General features: G+C 53.9%; 6 protein-coding genes across 6 annotated transcripts; 4 read left to right on the forward strand and 2 right to left on the reverse strand.

Moving 5' to 3' along the window:
• Window positions 1-1,819: 1,819 nt before the first annotated feature.
• POSPLADRAFT_1159355 (hypothetical protein) lies at window positions 1,820-5,518 on the forward strand (the record flags this gene model as incomplete). The annotated part of the gene is made up of 8 exons (XM_024487420.1): window positions 1,820-1,923; window positions 2,132-2,264; window positions 2,682-2,699; window positions 2,864-3,187; window positions 3,255-3,347; window positions 3,402-3,701; window positions 3,791-5,039; window positions 5,097-5,518. The coding sequence occupies 8 exons, from the start codon at window positions 1,820-1,822 to the stop codon at window positions 5,516-5,518; spliced, it is 2,643 nt and encodes an 880-aa protein (XP_024333512.1).
• Window positions 5,519-7,637: 2,119 nt separating this feature from the next.
• POSPLADRAFT_1050607 (hypothetical protein) lies at window positions 7,638-8,446 on the forward strand (the record flags this gene model as incomplete). Its single annotated transcript, XM_024480023.1, has 3 exons — window positions 7,638-7,657; window positions 7,840-7,996; window positions 8,264-8,446. The coding sequence occupies 3 exons, from the start codon at window positions 7,638-7,640 to the stop codon at window positions 8,444-8,446; spliced, it is 360 nt and encodes a 119-aa protein (XP_024333513.1).
• Window positions 8,447-10,770: 2,324 nt separating this feature from the next.
• On the forward strand, window positions 10,771-13,758 carry POSPLADRAFT_1037411 (hypothetical protein; the record flags this gene model as incomplete). The annotated part of the gene is made up of 11 exons (XM_024477220.1): window positions 10,771-10,854; window positions 11,149-11,347; window positions 11,497-11,633; window positions 11,691-11,710; window positions 11,794-11,956; window positions 12,457-12,605; window positions 12,726-12,757; window positions 12,959-13,005; window positions 13,201-13,467; window positions 13,489-13,575; window positions 13,639-13,758. 11 exons carry the CDS (start codon window positions 10,771-10,773, stop codon window positions 13,756-13,758), a joined length of 1,305 nt encoding a protein of 434 aa, XP_024333514.1.
• A 562-nt stretch (window positions 13,759-14,320) lies between these two features.
• On the reverse strand, window positions 14,321-15,081 carry POSPLADRAFT_1041930 (hypothetical protein). Its single transcript, XM_024478000.1, has 2 exons — window positions 14,923-15,081; window positions 14,321-14,865 (listed from the first exon to the last, which is right to left on the reverse strand). Exons 1-2 carry the CDS (start codon window positions 15,054-15,056, stop codon window positions 14,811-14,813), a joined length of 189 nt encoding a protein of 62 aa, XP_024333515.1. The 5' UTR covers window positions 15,057-15,081; the 3' UTR covers window positions 14,321-14,810.
• Window positions 15,079-15,839, reverse strand: POSPLADRAFT_1041931 (hypothetical protein; the record flags this gene model as incomplete). Its single annotated transcript, XM_024478001.1, has 4 exons — window positions 15,079-15,191; window positions 15,238-15,382; window positions 15,404-15,509; window positions 15,571-15,839. Coding segments are annotated over 3 exons (258 nt in total), but the record flags the coding sequence as incomplete, so codon positions are not given.
• A 4,549-nt stretch (window positions 15,840-20,388) lies between these two features.
• Window positions 20,389-21,821, forward strand: POSPLADRAFT_1159171 (hypothetical protein; the record flags this gene model as incomplete). Its single annotated transcript, XM_024487401.1, has 7 exons — window positions 20,389-20,469; window positions 20,548-20,719; window positions 20,769-20,833; window positions 20,923-20,982; window positions 21,188-21,259; window positions 21,310-21,394; window positions 21,634-21,821. The coding sequence occupies 7 exons, from the start codon at window positions 20,389-20,391 to the stop codon at window positions 21,819-21,821; spliced, it is 723 nt and encodes a 240-aa protein (XP_024333517.1).
• Between the last annotated feature and the right edge of the window lie 3,102 nt (window positions 21,822-24,923).

Here is a 24,923-nt window from a genome sequence, read left to right on the forward strand (position 1 = left end):
AAACGCCGTACGCGCAGATAGCTCAGCGGTCCCGAGCGTGCCATATAGACCATCCTCCGGGCGGTCGTTGTGGATCTGCTCCTCATGTCACAGCGTGCGTTCAATTTCATATGCCTTTAGCCCCCAGCACGCTGTGAAGCCCGCTCTTCTCGGCTTCGCACAATAAGCTCAAGCTTACCCTGGGGCCTCTGTCCAACCTGCCCTGTCGCTCCCATGTTGTCTCCATGGCGGAGCATGCCTCTTTCGTGTCCAACAGTTTCTCATACCCCTGGCTTCTCGCTGAGCTCCGGCGCGAACGTCTGCTGTGCCGTCGTTTCTCCGTGTTGCTATTTGCGCGTTGCTATAGTGTGCACAACACTATGACCCCCGCGCCCCCCGCCAATATCTCTACAATGGGGGTGGGGAAGCCTAGCAATAAATTGCAGTGCGATGGTCCAAAAGCACTCTCTCTGCGTGGGCATTCTCTCATCACACGAAGGAGCTGTTGTACTCATGCGTCTCATATATAACAGCTCGCAATGATATCTAGCTTAGCCGGTCAACCTTACGAACCGGCGTGTATTGCGATCTATTCGTACAGCAACCTACTAGTATGACTTTTGTTCACCCAACAAATGCTGCTTCTCTCTTGGCGCATATGCGCGCGCCATCCTGCTGCCTTGACGCATACTCTCCCATGGTTAAGCAAGAGCAGACTCAACGCTCGCATCTCTCTCCGTTCTCCATGACGGGGTCACTGTTCCTGACTCAACTGTGTACTACGGCTGCGTCGAGAGGTCAACCGTGGACAGTATGCCATATAAAGCTTGGTGTTGTTGCCATCATCCTGCTCCCTGTATCCCAGTAGCACGTAGATGCGATGCGGGCAGCGAGAGAAGCACGCCAAGGTCGTTACGCGACCGCTCGATCCCATGCATGTCCGGGTGAGAGCCCCGCGCAGGCCTCTGGATTCCACAGCATGCTCTGCCCTCTCGCAACGTATCGGGCTGCACTCCCGGTCGCGACATGAATATAGGATATTCTGCCAGGCGCAGAGTATGGAGCGCATAGGCCGGAAAGGGAATGCAGTTGATTAAACACCTAAACCGTAGACATAGAGTGTAAAGCAAGCTGGTGCGGGCAAGGCCGACGGGACGGCGTCGTGGAAGGGAAGATGGATGACGTCAGTGCAGCGACTGACCATGTTCAGCGTGAAGATGAACTGGTAGATGGATCCTTGCGGCATACCGCAGCATATTCGCATGCGAAGGTGGATGCGAGGAATGAATATGCCGTATTCTAGTCGGGAGATACAGAGTGGGCGAGATTGTGAAAGACGCACCGTCTGCAGAGAGGGCGCCGGAACAGACCTCATGTCGTATGCCTCGTGAAGGTATCCGCAGACGTATAAAGTTCGTAGGAAAGAGGATATTCCATAAAAAAAACCGCATGTCCCAGATCAGCCACAAGCTATACAACCACAGGGCACACGACATACCGTGACGAAGAGTCCAAACCACAACCGCCGCCGGCTCAGGCCGCACAATCGCCGTGGTAAGCTGTGAATGTGGATAATTGATCAAATGATATCTGTCTTCATGAGGGCATCCGGCACAGAGAGAAGGAGGAAGAGTAGTCAGCGAGGGCCAACAGGGGAGAAGGGCGATGCGAAGCACGGAAGCAGCAGAGTGCGATCGAGATGCGTACAATAGCGGTAAGCAGAGAGGAGTATTAACGGTCTGATAGGCGTCGATGAAGAGCACAGGTCGAAGGCCAACGCGCAGAGAGGTGTACATGCGTCGTGGATGGGCGGAAGAGGATGTTTGATCGATCAGCGGCAATGGCCGACGGAGCGCTCAAGCTTGTTTCCGTTTGGCGTATTCCAACAAGCAAGCACAGAGAGACATTGCCTACGCTCGCTAGTTACCCTAGAGTTCAATCTCTGTACGTCGTGTTCATTTTCGTGTCCTAACCATACGATCGTGCCTGAGGATGCCGGCCGCTTCAAGCGCTCTTGCCGGACATGTTCAGGACGGTGTTGCTGATACTTGAAACCTCTTTGCGACATTATATAGTTACTCTCGCTACGCTTCCTCTGGAAACACCAAATTTATGCTGTTAATGCCTACACACGTTTCTGTTCGTGTTCAAGCTCACTTGCGGGATGCATGAACGAGCAGGTATGGTTTTTCGTCTCTCCAATGTCGTGGTTGCGTATGCAGGAGGATCATGGTCCCGGTATACTCTGCACGACTGATAAAGCCGAGACACAAGTTGCGCGGTCAGTACGTGCGTGTATTTCGTCGTTCTCATTGCTGTGCATCCTGTTGTCCATGTTCGTGTTCCTCCCTACATGGATCCGATACCATCTTCCCTGAAGCTTCCATAGCATCTGCGACAAGAGGACGCCCATCGTGGGCCCCCTTGTGCGGGACAAATGCGCGTAACAGTCAGCCGGTGGGTCTGAACCATGATCTTTCCGTATGCTTCTTGAGTCTAAGCCGCATACTCACAGACCGTGACCGCTGCTTTCCCACAGAGTCAGCATAATGAAGGGGGAAGGCCTGCCATGATGAATGAAACTACTCGCGCCATAGTACACATGTCGCAGTGGGCAGTGCAATGCGGCAAGGTTTGAGTGGTCACATACACGATGTATCAGACGCGCGAACGTTTGACTGTACTTGCGCACCTCTTTGCAGAGTCCAGCACATACACAGGTAAGGGTAAGCCATCCTGACCCGTGGAGACTGCGGAGCTGCGAGTATACGCAACACGGGGAATGTCATTGAGTGCACCTATCAGTCTAAGGTGAGAGTCCTACTCACCTCTTGGATTCCATAATCATCAGCAAACATAATCTGCTTCTATCCTGCGGTGCTAGAACTTGCCACTCGTCCGCTTCTATACCGGCGCTATGGCGAACGTGCAACCTTATAAGACTGGCAATCTGGTACTGTGCACGCCCTGTCCCTCCCTACACGCTACCTTCCTAAGACTACCCCGATACATAGCGATGTCAGGAAACCGCAGACGTAGCAGATCCAAAAGATCGCGCTCAGGGTCAAGTTCCAAGAGCAGTGCAGTGAATGCTGAAGAACCGGTGTCCCCGTCGACGGTTCGATCAGGTCCAAGCAAGGAGATGAGCGAACCTTCACCTTTGGAAGAGATCCAAGTAGTGGATCGCTATGAACAGCCTGCTCAAGAGGTCAGTGTTGGCTGACCAATCGCTTACGATTGTCTTCGTCAATGATGTGCATAAGACGTCGCTTCAGGTCAAGACAGCGCAGACGCAGCGAGAATCTCGCAGGGCGACGACGCAGCGTCGGTCTACGTGGTCAGCACACGAACACGGTGTCGCTGCGAAGGTGAGTTGCGTTTGCGTTTGCGCCGCAGTCCTCTGTGATACCAAAGAATTGTAGGGATCAAATAACGACAACGATGGCGAAGAAGGCAAGAGAGATGAAGCGGAGAGCGAGGGCGATGTCCCGGTAGATGGCAGATCGCGCAACACTGGTCCATTTCCTAATACCGATAGCTCGCAAAAGGTTGGCGATGGTCACAAACTCGACGGGGAGCCAATGATGAAGGTGTTACTGGATGCGCTTGAGGCAAAACACAAACCAGAGGACCCATGGGCAAAGTGCGCAAAGGAGGTGTGGGAGTTCGAGGAGTCGCTGGTGGATAAGTGGAAAGGAGACATCAATAACTTGCTGCTGTTTGTAAGTGTCATTTCCGGCAACACGATACATGTCCCGTCACTGGTCTGTCGACTTTTTGTAGCGCATGTGCTCATATAACGTGTTGCCAGTCAGGTCTATTCTCCACCGTCCTCACCGGGTTCACAGTTCCTTTCTATGTCACCATCGCCGCCTCAGAGGCATTCATCTTTATGTCTGGCAATCTCAGCGTCGCCGCGGCTGATGTGGGACGCACCCCCATTGCCAACTGGTTAATCAAGCTCTCCGACGAAGTTTATTCCTCTCCTTTACAATCACCCATGATCGTTGTTGTGGCCGTATTGTGGTTCGCCGCGCTGATTCTCAGTCTTGGTGCAGCGTCGGTAGCAATCTCCATCAGTCAATGGTTGCACCAATACGTCAATAGTGCTTCCAAGACATCGCAGCGAAGTGTCCAGGTATGGTTCTTCCGCCGTCGAGGATTGACGCGCTGGGGTGTCGAGCAAGCTGTAGCTATGCTGCCGCTTTTGCTGCAATTTTCCCTTGTCCTCTTCCTCCTCGGCCTCGATATCCTTCTCTGGACGCTGAATACCACGGTGGCAGTTGTCGCAACAGCCCTCATTATTCTCCTCCTTGTGCCGACCACGGTGACATCTGTCATCCCATCCTTTTCACCGGACTGCCCTTTCAAATCTTCGCAGGCATGGTGGTTCTTCCGTTTTTGGAGATGGGCCATGCGAAAGCTGGAAAATTCGCGGTTCAGTCTTTTCCGGGGGGCAGCTGGGAATGAATATGTCATACGCAGTATATGCAACCGCTGCTGTCAGGTAGAGAAATGGCGAGTCTCGCGGACTCTGCCCGCTTTGGGTGACTGGCGAGAGCTAGATAACTTCTGTATGCAGACCCTGGAGGATGACAGCGAAACCAAGCTGCAAATGCTCGTCGAGGCCGACTTGCGTGCCATGGACGAAACATTCCTCGGCACCGTCGTCCGACCTTGTCTGCAGCAAGCCGCTGTCAGCGAAGCGCTTCCTGCATTCTACAAGATCGTGGATCACCGAGCGCACGATCATGCACAAGACGAAGAGCATACACCAATATGGTGGGCTTCGGAACAGGATCATCAAGCCATTAGCATGTTAGGGCACATGTCCTTGGACATGCTCGACAAGGTCGCATCCAACCATATGGACAGCGGAGATCGCGAGGAGGAGACAACGCACATATTGAAGCTCGTTAATAGTCTTCTGGGTGCGATGCCGAACAGGATTCTGACAGTCTACAGCAGGCTCTTGGACGTGTGGGTGGCGCTGAATCTCTCTGATGAACAACGCGAATCTATTGCCTTGCTGGTCAAAAAGCATAAATTCGACACAAATAGTGCGTACTCAGTCCATCCAAAACTCTCCACACAGCCCACTCATTCCACAATGGCAGCTTTCCAGAAGATGCTCACACTCCTTCCAATCGCTAGAAGAGAGCTCAGTACCAGACAGTTCTTGCGATACTCAACAGTCGCATTCAATCGTGCTGCGGACCACCCTCCATCTGACTTTGCTCAAGTCCGCGAGGACATCCAAGGCGCGTTGGCCGCTGTGGCAGAATACTTCAGCCCGTCCGACATGGAGTCGGTGGCCCAGGAGATTGGTCAAGCCAGGGCATGCTTAGATGTATATGAGGTCTTCGAAGCATGTGTGCGCCTTGCCGAGCATGACGCCAGCCTCTTCACGAAAGATGTCGTCGACGCATTGGCCGGATGCGCCGCACGGTGTCCTCCGGGTGAAGTCTATAACGTCTTTATGCGCAGATCAATGGAGCGGATACAGGATTCCTTTGACGCATCGCATAAGAGCCGGTGATCCTCATCTCTTCCCTTCGTCCAGTCTCGGTTGCTCACGAGATGGTTGCAGTCCTCCGCCAAAGGACAGCACTCAAGAAATTCAGCCAACTCCATCCGAGGAGCCGCCGCAGCCGCAGACCAGCACCGACATTCATGATCATGATATTGGTGACAGTGGAGAGGCGTAACAGGGACCGCGATAACTGGGTCTGATGGCTACTACTCGTCAGGAGCTTGGTTACCGTTTATTTGCCGCTTTGCTTGATCGTCGAATCGGGTTGAGTAATCTATCAGGTTCGATGATGACCTCTATGTATGCGGTTACGCACTGTCCGTGAGCATTGTAGATAATGTGCCTCCAGCGGATTGCCGCATATATTTGGACTTGATGATTTCGTTTCGAGGAGAGCTGTCAATCTATTCCATTGATGTAACATGCATCTCCGCGGGGCGATTGCAGAAAATTGACCAATGCTGGCTAAAATTGTCATTTGCGAGAGCAGATCATTCCACAGACTCTCGTGCATCCTAGTCGCTCAGCGCTACCGGTCGTTTTTATCTCATGAACGTCAATTCATGATTGAAATGAGGCAGCACACTGAAGTAACATGACCGACACGGAGGTCGATCATCGGCGTAGTGTCAAACCCGCTCTTCTATGTATCATCCACATCCACTCTATGGCGAAGCGACAATGTTGCGGGAAGGCGATGGCCGCAGTTCGAGTCTGTACCAGATGTATTCCCGCGCCCCTAGCAATGAGCGAGAGTGCATGTCGGCTCCCCTTTAATCGAAGGGCTAGGAGACGTTACTCTTCTTTTCATACCCTCATCTGGACGGTCGTATCGCAATGCCGCCTACAGAGTTTACTGACCTATGCGCGACGGTATATGGCAAATTAGCACCGAGATACAAACATTATAATTATATAGCAGTGAGAAGCACAAGGTCGAAACTGGGATTACTTGTAATGTATGTGTCCGGAACCTTCTGGCTACTGTATGCTATGGAAGCACAATCAAAGGATCTTGTGATGGCGCATCCGGGAACTATTCCCTAACCTGTGGAGTCTGGTCATGGTGTAGAGCGAGTCTCCACGAGCTGACTCTGTTGAGACCGAGGTTTAGAGCACAGAGCCCGGGTGAGCCCTGGATTGGATGTCGAAGATGACGTTGAGGACCAGCATCCAAGGAGACACGCGACGTGCTCGATCCGGGATGTCAAGAAGCCTAGTGGCCTCATTGATCAGCCTGGCAATGTTTAGGGCAATGTGGCAGCACATGGATGCTAGCGGACGTCATCGTCGGAGACAGCAGAAGACCGATCGATCGTGCCCGGTGGGCGATGGATGCCGGTGGCTACCCTTGGTCTACTTATTCTGACACCCATCACCCCGATACGATGCCCTCAGACGGGCTTCCTAGCCGTTTCAGGCATTTCTGGTACTAAGAACATCAATTTCACGTCTGCAGCGCTATAGCCATCCGATCCTTTCACTATGCAGTCTGCTCGAGGGGGAATCAGCCTTCCCTCTGCCCGTCGCGCAGGCGCCGTTCATTGCGGCGCAAGGTTACCGCCTGCTGGTCTGTTCATCAGCACTGCCCGCTCCGACGTCTCCGCTTTGCTCGAAGTCGACCCTTCCGCATGCATCTCCAACCTTGCGCCTTTCACTATATGCGCACAATCCGGCCAAGAGTACGCACCGCGTATGCCGGGATCTACGTGCCTGTAGGTCGGCCGCTGCCAATCGGCGACGTCGTTTCGAATATGCTATAATACATCCCAAAATTGTAAAACATCGTACGGAAACGTACCCCAGTTCTGGCCGTGATCTTCGCCTCCAATGCGCTGACATCCACCATCTTGTAACTATTTCAAAATGATGATTCATGACGTCCACCGTCGACAGAAACGGAGTCGGGTTTTATCGCACTGCGGTTCATCGCTATGGCCCAATGTCGCTCGACGACTGATAGCTTGGAACGGTTCATGATCCACTTGCGAAAAAGTCGTAATCCCCTTTCGCTTTGCGTCAATTGCTCGCTGCACGCATCCCTTGTAAAAGAGAAAGAAAAATGATGCGAGGCGAGGCGAAAATAGAAGATTCCATATGATCACGCCTCCCGCATCGCTATACCATGGCAGCACGCGAGACGAGGTGCGCCGCACTCCTGCTCGGGCTCATGCGAGGCTCGATCAAAACTCCTTTGCGAACAACGACGATCTCGCTGCCGCTGCGTGAAGGGTGTAACTGAGGATACCGGGATTACCGACCCATGTGCATGACTGCAGAGTGCTTCCACCGTAGCTGGTGGCACAGGACGGTGTGTGATTGATCAGCACAGACATCCGGAAGTGCGGCAAGCTCGCGGTAGTGCTGAGCAGGCTGTTTTTTTGCTTCCTTGTACGAGGCCGCGGAGGACGGAATAATCTGCAAGACCAGATGCGTCGATCAGTATCGAGATTGACGACGCAATTGGATTCGGATCGCATACGTGTGGAAAACGCGTCTCAGTTACAAGCGCGTGACGGGCTATACGAGTGTGCGTGCCTCAGTAGATGGAGCGCACACGAGCCCGCTCGATGCATCTCCGCCTTCTCTTCGTATACTTTCATAGCACGTGCTGCACTCTTGCAACATATCGAGCTGCGCTACCGGTCGCAACGTGAACATAGAACATTCCGTCAAGCGCGGAGTACGGAACAAATGGGACGGAAAGTAAATGCGGGTGATGGAACACCAAAACATACGTTTAGCATATAGAGGATAGTGGAGGTCGATGCGGACGTCGTGGAGGGAGAGACGGATGACGTCAGTGCAGCGGCTGACCGTGTTCAGCGCGAAGATGAACTGGTAGATAATTTCTTGGGCAATCGCGCAGCACATCCGTATGTGAAGCTGTATGCGAGGAGTGGATATGTCGTACTCTATCTGAGAGAAACATAGTAGGTGAGGTTGTGAAGGACGCACCGTCTGCAGAGAAGGCACCCAACCAGATCTCACGTTGCATGCCTCCCATAGATATCCGCATAGATATATTGTTCGTATAAGGAAGGATATTCAACAATAAAACCGCATGTCACAGATTAGCAGCTCGCTACACCACCAGAAGGCACGCGACATACCGTGATGGTGAGTCCAAACTACAACAACCACCGACTCAGACCGCACAACACGAGCCCGCGTGGTAAGCTGTAGATCTGGTCAATTCATCGAAGGGCGTCCATCTCCACGAGAACGTCTGACACAGAGAGGAGGCAAAGGAGCCAGCGAGGGCGGAAGCACGGGAGTAGCAGAGAGCGGTCGAGAGGCATGAAAAGGCCGCCAGCATACGCGGGGTTGGCGGGGAGGAGTCGTGGGCATCCGGGGGACGCCCATTAAGAAAACGAATTGAAGAGCCACATTTGCGGCGTGTATGGACGGATGAGCCGGGGGCGCTGACGCACCGTCAGAGGCGTCGGGACGCGCGATCGATCGGCGGTGACGCGTTGATGGCCGACGGAGCAGTAGACTTGCGTCCGAGTCGCTCGGCGCTCTGTTCTTTCTCTTTCCGCCTTCGTCAGCAAGCCACATGTACACCTCGGCTGCACACATTCTGACGACTCTTATTGTCTGCACGAGTCCCTCGCGCTCCCGTCTGCACCCATCCGCCATCTACGCTACCTCCCGCCGACTCTGCAATGGGGTGTACGGCTGCTCTCGTCCGGGCGAACAAAGCACAATCCTGATATCAAATCTCTATAGCTCTGCCTTCTACACGTGTTTCACTCAGTCACATGTGCTCTTTTCCTACAAGTATACACTCTGTGCGTGATTTGAGTCGGCAACACGAGCACTGGTTGAAAGTGAAAATAACTTTTCTCAACGCAATGTGAATGTGGAGGAGTTGGCGTGGGTACGATCGCCGCTGACAATGCGCGTAAATGGTGCGTCCGCCTTCTCCTTTGTACATATACCATACAGCACCGGCTGCTTCTGTTGTCCAAGATCAGATGTCCTTTTTCCGCGCTCCTTTTCGACGTGTCTTTCACTCTACACTACAAAAGGTTACCCAAACGTAGCTCCTGCGGATACTGCGTTTTGAGGTTGTGTCCGTCGCCTCGTCCTTCTGTCCTGGTGCAAGTCATGCTTCCACGTCGACCCGACACATGCAACCTCCGGAGTCCGGCGCATGGATCATGCTGTGCGGGCATTCTCTCCCCAGCAATGACATCGCGCCCGCGCCCAATGTTACACGATCATTCCTCCATCAAAGGCGCGCCTGTGCTCATAGAGGCTGGATAATCGAGTTCAGCGCTGGCACCGGACCGCTCGTTCGTCTCGGGGAACCGCCTTGTAGCCTCCGCGCTACCGCGCGGCACCTTCGCGCCTCATTTGAGCTCCCTCTCTCTCATTTCTCCATCTTGTGCGCAGCGCTTGAAACCGACGGCGCAGTAGTCGTGCTGCGGCCAACACTTCCCGCGCAGGATTAGCTGGCGCATATACCATCTCGACTGCTCGACTGCTCGACGTTTGTACCTTATTCCCATTCTCGTTTTCTTGTGTGGTCAAGCAGCGGTGCATCAACGCGCCCACATATCGTTTCACGGGGTATACCGCACGCGTTCTCCAGCTTATGCCGAGTTTCGGACGCAGGTGGGGGTCACTATTCCATTACTTCATCGGTAACTGTACAATATAGAGGAGTCGCGCACAGGTCCCCGAGATCCCTGTATACGTGACGTCGCGACGAAGCGCAACGACAGACCCACTCTGGCAAGGCACGCTCTCATTCGCTCGGTCATACAACACGATCTCTGCGTCACTCAACACCTCTAACGAGACGTCGTGGCTCCTGATGTCGGGGATGTATCGTCTGGCTCTTGGAGTGCACTGCGAGGCGGCTATCTCACAAGACATTACCGAAAACGTCCCGCGTTCTTGGTGAGTCTCCCACAGATCTCATGTTGCTATTGCCTGCGTTCCGAGCATGCGCAATGTGCTGACGAAACGATCCGACATGTAGCACTCTACACACTCAGGCGTCAGCATCCGCATGAGGAACACACTGAAAAACCAGACGGCTCACGACACACCATGAAGACAAGTCCAAATCACCCGCACCCCAGACTCGACTCAAACCAGGTTCACGGCGCTGGTCGGGATATGCGCTGCGTCCGTCTTAGTGAGAGCATCTGTCGCGGAAAGAATGGGATAGATTAACCAGCGAGAGCGAGAACGCGATGGGGAGTACGGATGACATAGGCAGAGAGCGCGGCCAACGGGCATAGATGGACGACAAGACACAGACGGTCGACGTGGAAGCAGTGGCATGCCACATCTATGGGAAGAACATGCAGGCGAACGGGTATAAGGTATGCGCTGCGAGAGCCTCCAGCACAACTAGTGATGCGGGGTCGTCGGCGACAGGGCTGTCACGATTCGGTCGAGCAGCAGCCACCGGCCGGAGCGGACGGGACGCTCGGTCGACCAGCGCTTCCGCGCTTCGGGCGGGGTGTCGTTTCCACTTAAGCATGGGCGCACGACAGGAGAGGAACGGAGCAGGACGCGGGGGCACAGACCGGCGGAGGCATATCAAGGAAGATATCGCGTGCTGGCGATGATGCTGCCCCAGTGAGCCTCCCCCGCCACACACGGCACATTGCCAGATCTCCTTCGATCGCGCTAAGATCACCGTGCCTGGGTCCACCGCTGTCATCCACGCACCGTCACCTGCCGCCTCCGCTCTCAACAGGCAATGCTTGCTCCCTGTTGGTATTGCCTATGACGCCGCGTCGTCTTTGCTCGCCGCGGTCTGCTCGGTCTCGCATGTTATCCGCCCTATCCGTCCTCGCATCGCTCCACCCTGTACGATTCCTCTTGAGCTCTCGTCTACACGTCGCTATCGACTTTCGCTGCCTCTTGGATGGCTGTATGGCTACCCTAGTCCGGGCGCACAACACACATGCATGAACACGTAGCACAACACCTCTGCCCACTACATGCGTCTCCTGCAGTAATAGCTCCTCCCGCCTGCTCCGTGCGATCTTTGTCGACACCGCAAGCAATGATCGCAAGTTGCACCAAAGCCTTCGAATACACTGCGGATAACAAGGAGTCGCTTCGTCGCTCGGTAGCTCAACTATATCGCGTGGTATGGAGATGGCATCCCTGATCTCATGGGGGGCTTCATGAGGTTCCTGTCTCACAGGACATTGTCGAGGAATTTCGGTGAGTCGCCCTCAGAAATCACGTACCTCTCGTCCGCGTCTTGGATGGGTGCGATATGCTGACTGAGTTTGCGCAATTCATAGCACTGCATACATCCAAGTGTCAGGACCCGGCATGTATCAAGACACAGATACCTCGTCATGCAGCCGAACGCTCCTGGACGCTACAGAATATCCTACACGAATGGTCCATGGAGAATTTCGTGCCGTGTACCTCCACGTGTTCCAGTGTTTGGAGACCATCGCTGTACGTCACCATGTTCGCTTTCGTGTTGTGCTACATCGCCACGTTGAGGACGCTATCTTGTTAGTAATGTCTTTGTGGCCAGGCGAGCAATCTCCCTCCGGCACATATTGGTTCAAGCCAGTGGAGTAGCCCAAGACATGATGTATAGTGTTCACAACATTGTCGATACCGCCCCTTACAATACGGCTTTGGGGGTATCGTGATGTACACTGTGGGGCTCAGTCATATCCTCCCAAAAAACATTATCAGGTGGCGTTAGGATGGGAACTGAATACCGGAACCAGCTAGCTCCCGCAACATTCGAAGCATTGTAGAATATGAGGGGTGCATACTGTGCAGGTGCCATTTGAGCGGAGCAGGACATTGTACCCAAGGCCGGAAGGGTCATCAGAAACATTGATTATCGCTATAGAAATGCATTTGTCTCTTCTATTAATGAGTGTGACAGCGGTTCGAACCTGGACTGAGCTCGAACTGAACCTACTGCATTTTCCCGACAGGCTCAGTCCTCGTTCAACTTCTGTCTGAGGCTTCGGGCTCGGGGCGGAAGGAGTCTGAACCTGCACTTCGGAGACGCTATATGCAAAACGCCCGCGCGCGGTGACAAGACGAACAGCACAAGAGGGGAGAAACGCCGTGGCGCCCTTATGTGCGTAGTTCATTCCGCAACATCGCGTACGCAGGAGGGAGTCTATTGTGAGATATATCCCTAGTAATTGCTCGGGATGATGATGATGTTTAAGGATGCATGAACGGGAACCGAACACAGCCACGCTCAAGACGCAGCTGTTTTGAAGACAGGTAAGCATTGTAACTATAGTAGGGCCTTTGTTATATTCTTGGATGGAATAGGAACTGAAGGCGACGGAAGTAGATTCATGTATAATCCAGCTTGTTACCAACAAACGCGTAAGGAATCCGATACAGAACGAACAATCATGACCAATATTCGTGATTTGCAGGCTTGACTATAAATAAATCGCCGCATTGTGTACTTCGCAGTCTGGACACCGAATAACGGACCGGTCATTATGATGCTGCAGAGGAGGGTGCGAATTAGTATGTCTCTTGACTCGCACAAAGGCATTCATAACAGATAGACGCGCGACGCATGATCGTCACACTCACAAAGTGTGGCGCAATATGAACTACGTCGACGAAACCCCTTCCGACATCGTGTCGGAAAGCATCTTGCAGCATGAACTATGCATGGCGCTAATATCATATGCGGCTCGGCCATGAAGGCATGGCTTGTCGACCACGGCTACATCCGCAGCGACGCGCAGAAGGCGCACGACGAGCTTGTGAAGCTGATGCAGGACAAGTGCACACACTTTTCTGATCCTCATCTCCTGTCCAATGCGCTGATAGTTGTTGTCATATGCAATGAGTACAACGCACGTACGGCACCGTACGATGTCTGGCCCGATGCATGTCTCCGGGCATACCTCCGCGAACACAGCCTGTCAGAGGACACGCTCTCAACGAGCCGTCCGGGTCTGCTGCAAGAGGTGCGCATTCGCTACGTACAGACGACTGGGCGTGCAGAGGCACTCTTCGGCCATGTCAAGGCCGTGATCAACGGCGGTGTCAAGGCTGCAGAGGCCAGGTTCGGAAAGGTTCGTTTTCTCTCCCTGACATACGTGGGCGAGGCCATACTGATATCGTGGTGGCGCAACCAGGTCCTCGATGTCTTGACAGGAAGCGCGGAGCACGCACGAGGGAGGACAGGCGAGTGGATGCAGGAGGGCGGGCAGAAACTGAAAGACGCGGGCGCGAAAGTGCCGAAGACTGAGCTGTGAACATCTGCACACCGGAAACCTGCGCGGACATTAGTTCTGTACGATAAAACGACGCGACGTTGGTTCCACAATTTCTTGTAATCGTTGTATACATACCAAAGTGTTTCTCTGCATAATTCTACACCAATGACCCCGGGTTCGTGGCTAGAAGCATGATTGCGTTGACAAAGAATAGCGAGGGATCAGGAGGATTGTATAGACAATATGGTGTGCTAATTTCGTGGTGGATCTATCCAGGCATTTTCCCGTGTGAGGCTTCCAATGGCCGATCATGAAATGCACACAGGCAAGCTCAACCGGCTCCGCTCATTAACCAAGTTCAGCAATGTCTCACCACACAAGAAGATCCGCGCACAGTCACCGCGATGAGAAGATACTCGCGGTGTCCAAGCATTTCTCCACGGCATGTCATCTGGCACAGCCAACCTCCATTGATAGGGCACATAAAGCGAGAGCGACTGATGGAGCGAGGAAGCACGACCGCCCCGGCTCCCGGGTCCTGTGACGGTGGCTGATAGAAGTGTGGTTATCCGTGTGCTACCCTCCGAGGTATCGGCCTCGGCAGCCAATCATCCGCACAGGATTCAGCATTGCGGGGGCCAATCGCACAGCGCACATTACATGTGAAGCTCGCGCACGAAGGTATATAAGTAATCTTCGTTGCGTCCCTCCTCCCCAGTCACCGACTACATATCTCAATCTAACAACATGTCTGTGAGTAACCGTCATATGCTTCAGTGACAGACTGGGGACACTGACCGTGATCGATTACAGGACACCGTGAAGTGCGCCAATGTCCAGGCCAACGGCGGCTCTTGCACCTACCCGGCGTGCAACTGTGCTGAGCCACCGAAGAGCAAGTAAGGTGTATTAAGACACTCCTGCTGTGCGTATTTCCGCTGCCACTGCCTGAGACTCTGTGGATGCTGATGAACTTGGGTTAAACAGTCATACCGACTGCGGGTCTACGTCGTCGATCATTATTGTATTCTTCGTATCGTAGCACGAATGGAATGCCTCTAGCGTGACTTGCGAACGTCAGTTTGAGTTCATCACGCGGCAACATCAGTCGTCCGACATGTTGGGGCGATCTCGCATCGATTGAAGCTGTGCACAGTAATTGTGCGTCAGGTCTGTTACGCGTCTCGGTCGAATGGATCTTACCGCGCAAGCTTCAACTCCGAGAAGTAATGGGAAGGCGAACAAGATCCTCGCGGTGCCTTGTGTCGCGGAGCGCGAGTTAGTGAATCGCCCAAACGAAGACATATGTAGCTCGGATCTGTGCTATTGGGCGACATTAATACTAGCGACAGTCTGGTTGTCTACGCAAACGCGATCACGTGGCACTCGCCGATCGCGGACAACGACAGGTCCCCGACGACGGCACAATAGCCTTCATCGACACCGACAACTGGCATTCTGTGCAAATATCCATGATGTGCTAAGACACAGGAGTTGTGAGAAACTAATAGGTGGACTGCAGACCCAGCGCGGTTCGTCGAGCGCTGTTCAGCGCATGCAGCAGTCCTGATCGGGATCTCACCCGATGTCGACGATCGGGGCGATGTTGAACATGCCATACCCAACGACCGTCCGCCCTCCGCCGACACCACTCGTGGCTGACCGACGCGACCCACAACGTGACCGACGCGTCGCGGTGAGGCTGATATTCAACAACACACAAACAATGACACACTCGCCGCACGCTATAAAGCCCGCACTCGTCGCTCTCTCCCATTGTGCTCCTTGACCTCCAACCATCACCATCAGGTAGGCTCCTCTTGTCGTCCGTCGTGGGTGATGAGTACTCACCTGCATTGTCCTTCCGTATCCGATGTTTCATCCTCACTGTCGTCGTCGTCGCCCTTACCGTGGTTGAGTAGCGTAGTCGTCGCATCTAATGATGGGTATGCACGTGTGGTACGTCGCTTTGCTTACTCGTCCACTTCCTGCCTGCTGATCATCGTGTTCGGCTCGGTCTTCTTTGTCACTGTCACTGTCACTGTTAACGTCGACGCCACACCTGACAGCGTCCTCACGAGGACACTGTCGGGATGTGTGGGTGTGGGTCACTGATCTTGATAGTCTAGTACTCTCTACAGACTCGAGTATGTGCGTCACCATCTCAATAGTCTCGGCTCTCACTCACCTGCTCCGCACCCTCATATTGCCTAGTTCACTTTGATCACAAATGCAGCACCGCGGACCAGAACCTAGGTACGCCATGCCATGCACATCTCCATGGATCGCTCACTCATCGGGGCATCGCGTCACTATCAGGAGCTTGGTCTCCCCTAAAAATGTCTCCCTCCAAAGATCGGGAAGGGGTTGACGATGCTCCCGCAAAAGTATCTCCCTCCAATGATCGGGACGGAGTGAAGGGTCCCCCGCAAAAGTGACGCCCTCCAATGATCGGGATGGGGCGAAGACTCAACAGAGCCCTGCAAATATGCTCCTTTCAAGCGGACGGGACGAAGGCCCCGAGGCATGGCGCAGGCCTTTGCGTGGCCCTCGGGATAAGTACCCGCTTCAATGCTCGCGACGGGGAAACTAACGTGCGCCCACACCAGGTGAGTCTATCGTAAGCTGACCGCCTTCTGACGTTAGCGCGCTACAGACAGCGACCACGGTCTCGCCGCGCCCCGTCGCTCAGAGCAAGGCTGGCTTCAGTTGAATTATTCAACAGGATGCAAAGCACTAGGATAGGTGGGTCTCCCCGTCGCAGTCCTGATACGTCAGTAGTGAGCCCTGATGCAGGTGTTCATACAGCCTTCGGACATCAACGCGCCGGCTCCTCGAGACGACACATAAGAGTGCGTCATCGCTGAGTGGCACGTTTGTTTTTGTTATGGTTGTCGTTCCACATCCAAGTGCAGTCGATTGAACACAGCCACGGTAGCGGCTGCAGATGGAGAATCGAACAACGCTCGAACAAGCGTCCAACAAGGTGCGTTTTGTCACTCAGGCCGTTGTCTGGCGCGTTGACCCAACTTCGGTCATCATGATGATCTGCCGTCGTTGCTCCACACAGATGTTTCTTTCCAAACGAAGCGCCTGTGACCAGTTATAATCTCTGCCATCACGCGGTAGCGCATGCCAGTTAATTTTGCCAGAATCGTACAGCGCCGTGCATACTGTTGAGTATGGGCGCGTCACGACCCACGAACGACGCGTGGGTGTCTCGACAGTCTGCAGGTGATCTGAAGACCGCTTGCAGACTCCCGAAGCCGTTATTTCTAACCATGCACCGATCGTTGCAGTAGAAGGCTTCACACAGGAAGAAATGTGAAGGCGACGACGGGATGGCTTTGCGCTTAAGCTGCTCTGCAAGCGCGATGTTCTGCATGAGGTACTCACCACGATAGACATACGAAGTGTTCGTCTCTGTTGTACAACAAATGAAACTAAAAAGTCTTCATGGTCAACTGCGTGCGTCTCCGTGCGCGCGCATTTTGTGAGAAAGGGATGTTGAAAACACCAGCGCACATGGGGAGCTCCGATACCAGACGTCTCTCATACGCATTCCACGACAGACTAGATATACAGGCCAAAGCGCTTGAATGGGCGTCGCCAGTCGTCGAAGGTCGTCGAGGGCGAGGACAGGCGAAGCGAACACGCGGGAGGAATAGACGCCGATATGAGGACTTGGTCTCTTCCTCGACAGTCTGCGCCTCTACATTCTAGACCACGCTTTGCCAGTGTGCTGCTACTTTTTTTTATCAGCATGATGTTTCCGGTAGTTCAAATGGTCGATATCCAAAGTCAGACGCAATGTTCTCGGGCTTGAATATATCGATCTGTATCTGGAGTGCGCCGTTGTGCCCCAGGACGTGTCTGCGAAGCAAGAGCTATACTGCCAGCATCGCGGGAACGGTGTTCAAGCTGGGAATCCTGAAGATTGAAGCTCGAATTCCGTCGGTCTCTGTTTTGCTTCTTCCCCACTGACAGAGCCGCTCTACGTGATTGGACGTGTGCAACACCAATAGCACCGTGTGGATATCATTGTCGATGAAGTTCGAGCCAATTGCAAGACGAGCATTCCATATGCACATATGCAGGGGAGACGGCGGCATACAGCTGACCACGCCCTGCTCGTGTCGCCGGTAGACCGGATGAGTATAAAGGCAGTCCTGGTGTGACCCTCTTCCCCAGTCGTCGACTACACAACCTGCTCAAACATCATGTCTGTGAGTGACTGCCGCCTCTCATATTTTAGCCAATGTTGACATGACTCTGTCTTAGGACACAGTCAAGTGCGCCAACGTCCAGGCCAACGGTGGCTCGTGCACCTACCCAGCGTGCAACTGCGCCGAGCCGCCCAAGAGCAAGTAGGCTGCGACCTGCAGGACGGGATTGCAGGTGCGTGCATTGGCTTCTCTGATCATGGTGAAGCTGACATTCGTTCTCCTCTCAGACACACGGAGAGCTCTGCTTGTGCGCATTCATGACCCGCTGTGATGTAAGTTCGTAATACATTGACGCAAGCATCTAAATGTGTGGAATGAATGCATCTTCGTACATCTTCAAGTAAACTACCCCTCCACCTCCGTCACGCGGCTGAAATCGTAGTCAAGAATCCGTTACTCTGAGACGAAAAGCTGGTCGTACGTCCGAGATTCAACTTCCTATAACTGAAGTCACGTAGTCGACATTGTACAACCGTGGTTTCCATTACTGTCGAGTAGATACGTTGACTGGACATGAGCCAATTGAGGGGGCGAAGACACGAGCGCGGCAACTCGTTACTACTATAGACACCACGAAGGCGCAAGCCATTCGTACTGTGCTTGTGTTAGACGGTGTTGGAAGAGTGTCTTTGTTCATTGTCGTGTACAACGCGAATGAGTAAAGTTTGATCTTCAAGTTTGGTCCGAATTCGTTGGCGGGGACAGGCGCATTGCGGGAGAAGACCGACATCCAGCGAAAGTCATGAATAACTGAGCATCTCGCTGATTGAGAACATTTTAGCTTGAAGCGGCGGCTCGCTCAGTCATAGGGTTTTGGATGCAGAATGAAGGCGTTGATATACACGCTAGTGCGCGCGTTCGAGTTCGAGATGGCGGTCCCCATTGAGGATATTACCAAGAATATCGGACTTGTCCAGCGGCCCTTTATACACCGCGAAATGGAGAAGAGAACACGGATTCCATTGGTAATCAAAGTGCACATGCGAGAGTAAGATGCCTCACAGGAATCACTCTATCATACTTTGTGTGTCCTAGTTTTGACAGTGGACACTCGTGAAGCTTTGTACTGGAAATCCCTCGTAGATGTTGGTTGACACCAGGATAGGTATGCTTAGCACTTAGCAGTCCAAAGACAAAGAATACATACTAGTATGGTCTCTTGAGGAAGGGATGAGTACCTGGTGGCAATAACAGTCATGGTGATGGTATTGAGGATATCGAGGGCGGTTCTATAGACGCGCGACGCGTCCTATCACAGACACGTTACAGATCGTCACACTCACAAAGTGTGGCGCAATATGAACTACGACGGAGCCCCTTCCAACATCGTGTTGAAAGCATGTCGCAGCGTGGACCATGCAAGGTGCTTATACATGTCACCCTGGTACTCTATGTCTCTGATCGCAGACCAAGGCCCGAACAATGCAGACTCGTGAATCGGCCGGCTCACAGCACCGGATTGCGACCGTGACTGGCACGGACGACCGGCCCTGTATCGGCCAGTCAGCCACACATATGGCTCCGCGAAGAGCGTCGGAGATGGCTGACTTTGCTGAGTCTGCCTTTCGCTGACTTGGGGGCGCGAAGCTGCCCACAAGGCACAACAGGACAAACCAAACGCCACCCTCGGTATATAAGACCGTCGCTCGCCTTTCTCTTCTCCATCGCCTCTTGTCCTACTACCACCATGTCCCCTTTCCTCCTCAACCGTGTCCCACCCTCGTAGTCGACGTCGATTGAGGACCGTCTTCATCCATCGTCGCCACTCTCGACGGTGTCTCTACCCTCGTTGCCCTCATCGTCGCTCGTCGCCGTCTCGCCACACATTGGACCGTCTCATACCGATTCACGCAGATTCGTGAGTACTACAAAGCGTTGTATACCATTCAATCTCTGATTGCCTATGCGTTCCCATTGTGCCCTGTTCGTCGTCGACGCCACACATCGGCACGGTTAGGCTGAGAAAGACCCTTAGTGCCGCATAAGCGTCCGCCCCCCTCAACCTGAGGTGCGCACACTCTTCTATCAGTTTACTGACCTGCTATGCCTTCGAATCCCCTATGTCGTCGTGATGCATGAACATCTCGTGTATATGCATCGATACTCTGTGGGCGCAGGTAAGCTCATTGGTATTTGTTGTTGTACTTACATGGCATCTGACTATCGTGTTTGTCCTTCAGCGCTCGGTAGTCGGTAACCGTGCGCATATTCCTGTAAGAAGTCAGTCGTCATGCTGCAACGTTGCATGGCATATTGTGTGCCTCAAGATCAACGGTCCCGCATGCTCGCCTCTAGGTGAGTCCTACCGGGTCGCTGGCTGTTCGTATCTCATCTCGGTCTGACATCGGCCTCTAGGCGCTGCCTATGAGCATGCCCCTGGACGCCCATCTTGCACGCGTTGGTCACCCAATGGGACCATCGCCATGGGCGTGTCAAACACACTATGAAGATCATGATCGACTGTCAACAACGGTGTATGCACCTGCGTTCGATGGTCGCAATCACAGTCGCGCTCATCCTTTTAGTAAGTTGCCCTTATATCCTGTCTTCTGTCGCGCCTCACCATCGCTACAGGCTTGCCCTCATATGGCAATGCTATCAGCACCAATATAGCGCGTTCCGGCTGCTGTCAGTCCGGGTAACGGCGTGCTGGTGGGGACGTTACCCTCGGGGTGTCCAGATGAGATTGTCGACACAGCATGTGGACGGCATCCCCACAACAGGGATGCTGCACAAGCTGCGGAGTGTTGACAGCGGTCGCGCTTGTTCTCTGGGTACGTTCTCCCTGCTAGTCATTTATGCACTCGCTGATGGTGATTGCAGGTATCTCCCTAAGCGGGCGATGCGTCAGACACCCAATGGCACGTTCCAGGCTGAAGGTAGCCTGGGTAAGGGCGTCGCGGGGTGGAGGTCACTGCTCTCTCTCGCGGGGGCACCCTCGAATGAGACTAGCGACAATATCGACTGATCATTCCAGGTGAATCTGATCAGCAAGCGACTCGGGATATATCCGACAGCGGTTGCGCTTGTCCTCCGGGTACGTCATCTGTATCTCTCGTGCAGGAGTAGCTGCTCACCATGAAGCAGGCGCGCTCACAAGAGGCGACGCGTTGGACACCCGATGGCACGTTCCAGGCTAAAGGCAGCCTGGGTAAGGGCGTCGCGGGGTGGAGGTCACTGCTCTCTCACGGGGGCACCCTCGGATGAGACTAGCGGCACCACTGACAGAACATATTGCACAGGAATGTCTAAGGAGGCTTACAGGTCGCATTCGGCGGCGGCGAGGAGAGACAGCGGTTGCGCTCGTCCTTCAGGTGAGTTGCGTCGTTTGTATACAAGCGCGCCCTCTCTTATCGATTTGCAGGCTTGCTCGCAAGAGACAATGCTCTGGACACCGTATACCGAACGTTCCGGCTGCGCTCCATATGGCCCTAGTTGCCATCGAGTCTGTCAGTCCGGGTAACGGCGTCATCGGGGTGGGGTTGCTACCTCTGGTGCACCCGGAGAGACTAGCAACATGATTACTGACCATTTCAATGCCTTGTTTGTTGTAGGTTCTGCACTCTCGCGCGTCTCATAGCCGGAATAGCAAGACAACGGCGCGGAAGATGCGCATCGCACGGCGACGCCACCCCAGTCGCTCTTCTTTTCCTTTGTTTTGTTCTGCGCTTATACGTTCACCACACAGACGATCTACAATACAATACGATACGCACCTCCCCATGTACTCCGACTCTCAAGGCTTGCAAGGACGGGGCAGACGGCGATGCGCAGCGGACGGCATGGGCCAACGTCGGGAGTGCGAGCGACGTCACGCTCCTGAGGCGGGCAGGATGCGCACGTCAATATGACGCGCTCGCGGGGGCCACTCCTTGACCAGCCAAGACATTCGCCGAACGTGAAGCTGACCCTGACATCTCGAGTCCAGCTTGCCTGTGCCGCGGACGCGGCTTCCCATCTCGTTGTGAAGGATCTTTGACGCTACGTATCTGTGGACAGTGATGGTGTACATGATTTCTGCTGTTCGGGGCTTTGTACAATGCATGACATGGCCTCGACGCCAAGGATGCTCAGTATTATTATCTTGTGACTTTAATGTGCGACGTGAGAGTGAACGAACACAACCTTGCGCCTTTGCAGTCGGTAACGGCTGGACACGTCAAGCGTCTAAGAGGTGCCGCTCGCTTGACTGCTTACAAGGTGTCAATTCGTTCACCTATGTCAATGGCTGTCCTACCAGACGAATGCTTATGACAAAGGATGGACGCCGGCGGAGCTCACCGTGCGTCTCTTCTTAGACCTCCACGGACGATGATTCGCTGCGAGATATAGATTGCTGAGGAATGCACGTATTGCCCACCTTGTTATCCTACCATGCAGCCTACATTTCATATCGAGGTTCAACCTCAGACTCACGAAGCGGAATCCTTACCATGCGCGTCAGCATGAATACACCCCAGGAAGTGTCGGCATCCCCTTGGTGCACAGAGGCGCACCCTCTCGTCTCACGATGAGCGGGAGGTGGGGAGCCTTAGACAAGCTTGTGAAAGACGCACCGTCTGCCGCGAATGGACCAAATCGACCATGTGTCGCATGTCCCGCATATATGTTACTTGTTCATTTGCGGACGCATATCCTCAAGTGAATCCACATGAGAATCATGACGGGCATGAGAAGCACACTATAAGGCCAGCATGCCCGCGAAACACCATGAAGACAAGTCCATTTCACCCGCACCCCAGACGCGGCTCAAACCATACGACACGAGCTCATAGCGCTGACGGGCATATGCGCTGCATCGGTAAAGAGTGTCCGTCGTGGTGGGAGCATCCGTCATGGAGAGTGGCTAGCGAGGGCGAGAACGCGATGGGGAGTACGGACGGCAGGGGCAGAGAGCACGACCAACGAGCATAAATGGACCAAAACACACGAACTATCGATATGGAGGCGGTGGTACGCATCGACGGAAAGAACACAAAGGCAAGCGGGTGTGAAATGTGCACTGCGAGAGTCTCTAGCACAACCAGTAATGCAAGGTCGCCGGCGAGAGCGCTGTCACGATTCAAGCAGCTGCCACCGGCCAGAGCGGACGGGGGCGCTCGGTCGATCAGCGCTTCAGCGCTTCGGACGGGATGTTGTTTCCACTTTGGCATGGGCGCACGGCAGGAGACGAACGGGGCAGGACGCGAAGGCACAGACCGGCGGAGGCATATCAAGGAAGATATCGCGTGCTGGTGATGATGCTGCCCCAGTGAGCCTCCCCCGCCACACACGGCACATTGCCAGATCTCCTTCGATCGCGCTAAGATCACCGTGCCTGGGTCCACCGCTGTCATCCATGCCTCGTCACCTGCCGCCTCCGCTCTTAACGGGCAAAGGTTGCTCTCTGTTGGTGAGTATTGCCTATGACTCCGCGTCGTCCTTTCACGCCGCGGTTTGCTCGGTCTCACACGTCACCTGCCTCATTCATCCGATGGCGCAACCACCATGGGACTGTCGTCTGCTTCGGGCATCGCGTCCCCAGCGCCTTCGCCATGTCTCATCTCAGAGCAGCCTGCTCGCTGGATGCTTCCTCGTACGCATTGTCCCCTGAGGATTCCTCGCGGGCAATATCCTCTGTAGGCAATGCCATAACAATTTACGCGTATCAGCGCCTAGCATGTTCCCACCGCCTCCTCCAGGCTTCTTCCTTCACGCGAGCTACACGTTAAACAATCCTCGTCCCGCGCACCCTCCTTGATGCTTTTTGGACAGAAGCACGAGGAGCCTTCATCTCACAACCTCACTCTTGGCCCCTTGTACGCTGACGCGTTTAGAGTCGGGAGGACTCGCGCGCAGGTCTTCGCTTCGAAGTTGCTACATGCGAAGCACCTGGGAATTCCATTGCTGAAAGGGACGGCCAGTCACGAGAAGACACAGTAAGAGACGCGCCCGCTTGCGTTGCCGCTCCGCTCGCAGAACATATGCCGTGCTCAATCCATCGCCCGCAGGACTCATCGAGGTTATATTATGCTATATGGCTGTCTTCATGATCGCAGCTGCAAACTCATCTCTTCCAAGGACGTTCCCTTAGACGGCATGAAACGTTGTCGGTGAGTAGCCCTCAGATAGTCATGAACTTTTTATTTTTATTTATCTATTTTAAATCCAGTTTGATATCCGCTTGAGGGCGCTGCCCTATGCCGGATACTACATGCATGTACATAAGCGGGCTATGGAGTTATCCATCATGGGCTGTCCTGGAGCATCGTTAGGGAGTGCGTGAGCTGTCTGTCTCACAGGGGATGAGGTCATTGGGAGCGTGTTCGGGGCAGTGCGTTGCTGTCGATGTGGGGAACTGTGTGAAGCTGAGGAAAGGAAGCGTGGGCGCGAGGAGAGGGGGGGTAACTAGAGTGCTGTAGGTAGGTATTATGATGTGTACAGTAAGGGTTAGGCACATAAAGGGAGTAGAATGGGAAAGGGGAGACGGGAAAACAGGGGGTGAGAGGTGGGTGTGTAGGAATTGGGTATCTTAGTGTGGTCGTAAGGTTATCCCTGTGATTGTGCTGCTCGGAGTGTGTCCTGGTCCGATCGTCCTGTCCCGGCTGTGAAGCGGCTGGTTGCTTTGATGTAGTCAAATAGAATTGGGAGGGTGTCGGGGCTGCTTAGGAGGGTTCAAATGTTGGAACAACCAGTGCGATGGTGCGGCGAGCGTGTTTGTCCGTGAGCTAGTGATGCCCGTAAGTGTCGCGACTTAGGGTCAAGCAACAGGGGAAAACCAAACAAAGACGCTGGGGGCGTTCGACTAGGTCTTACCAAAGCAATGGTGAGCTTATGCTCAAACCTAAGGCTAGGGACAAGAATATATTAGTTAGTAAAGGAAAGTAAGTTAGTACATGGGAGCTTACTGACCTAGGGACAAGAGGTCAAAACTGAGGTCCCTAGGGCAGCAGAGGCCAGCTTATATACAGGGGAAGATGAGGGCAGGCTGTGCGCACT

This window comes from Postia placenta (assembly GCF_002117355.1).
Source record: "Postia placenta MAD-698-R-SB12 unplaced genomic scaffold POSPLAscaffold_22, whole genome shotgun sequence".
NCBI classification, from domain to species: domain Eukaryota; kingdom Fungi; phylum Basidiomycota; class Agaricomycetes; order Polyporales; family Adustoporiaceae; genus Rhodonia; species Rhodonia placenta.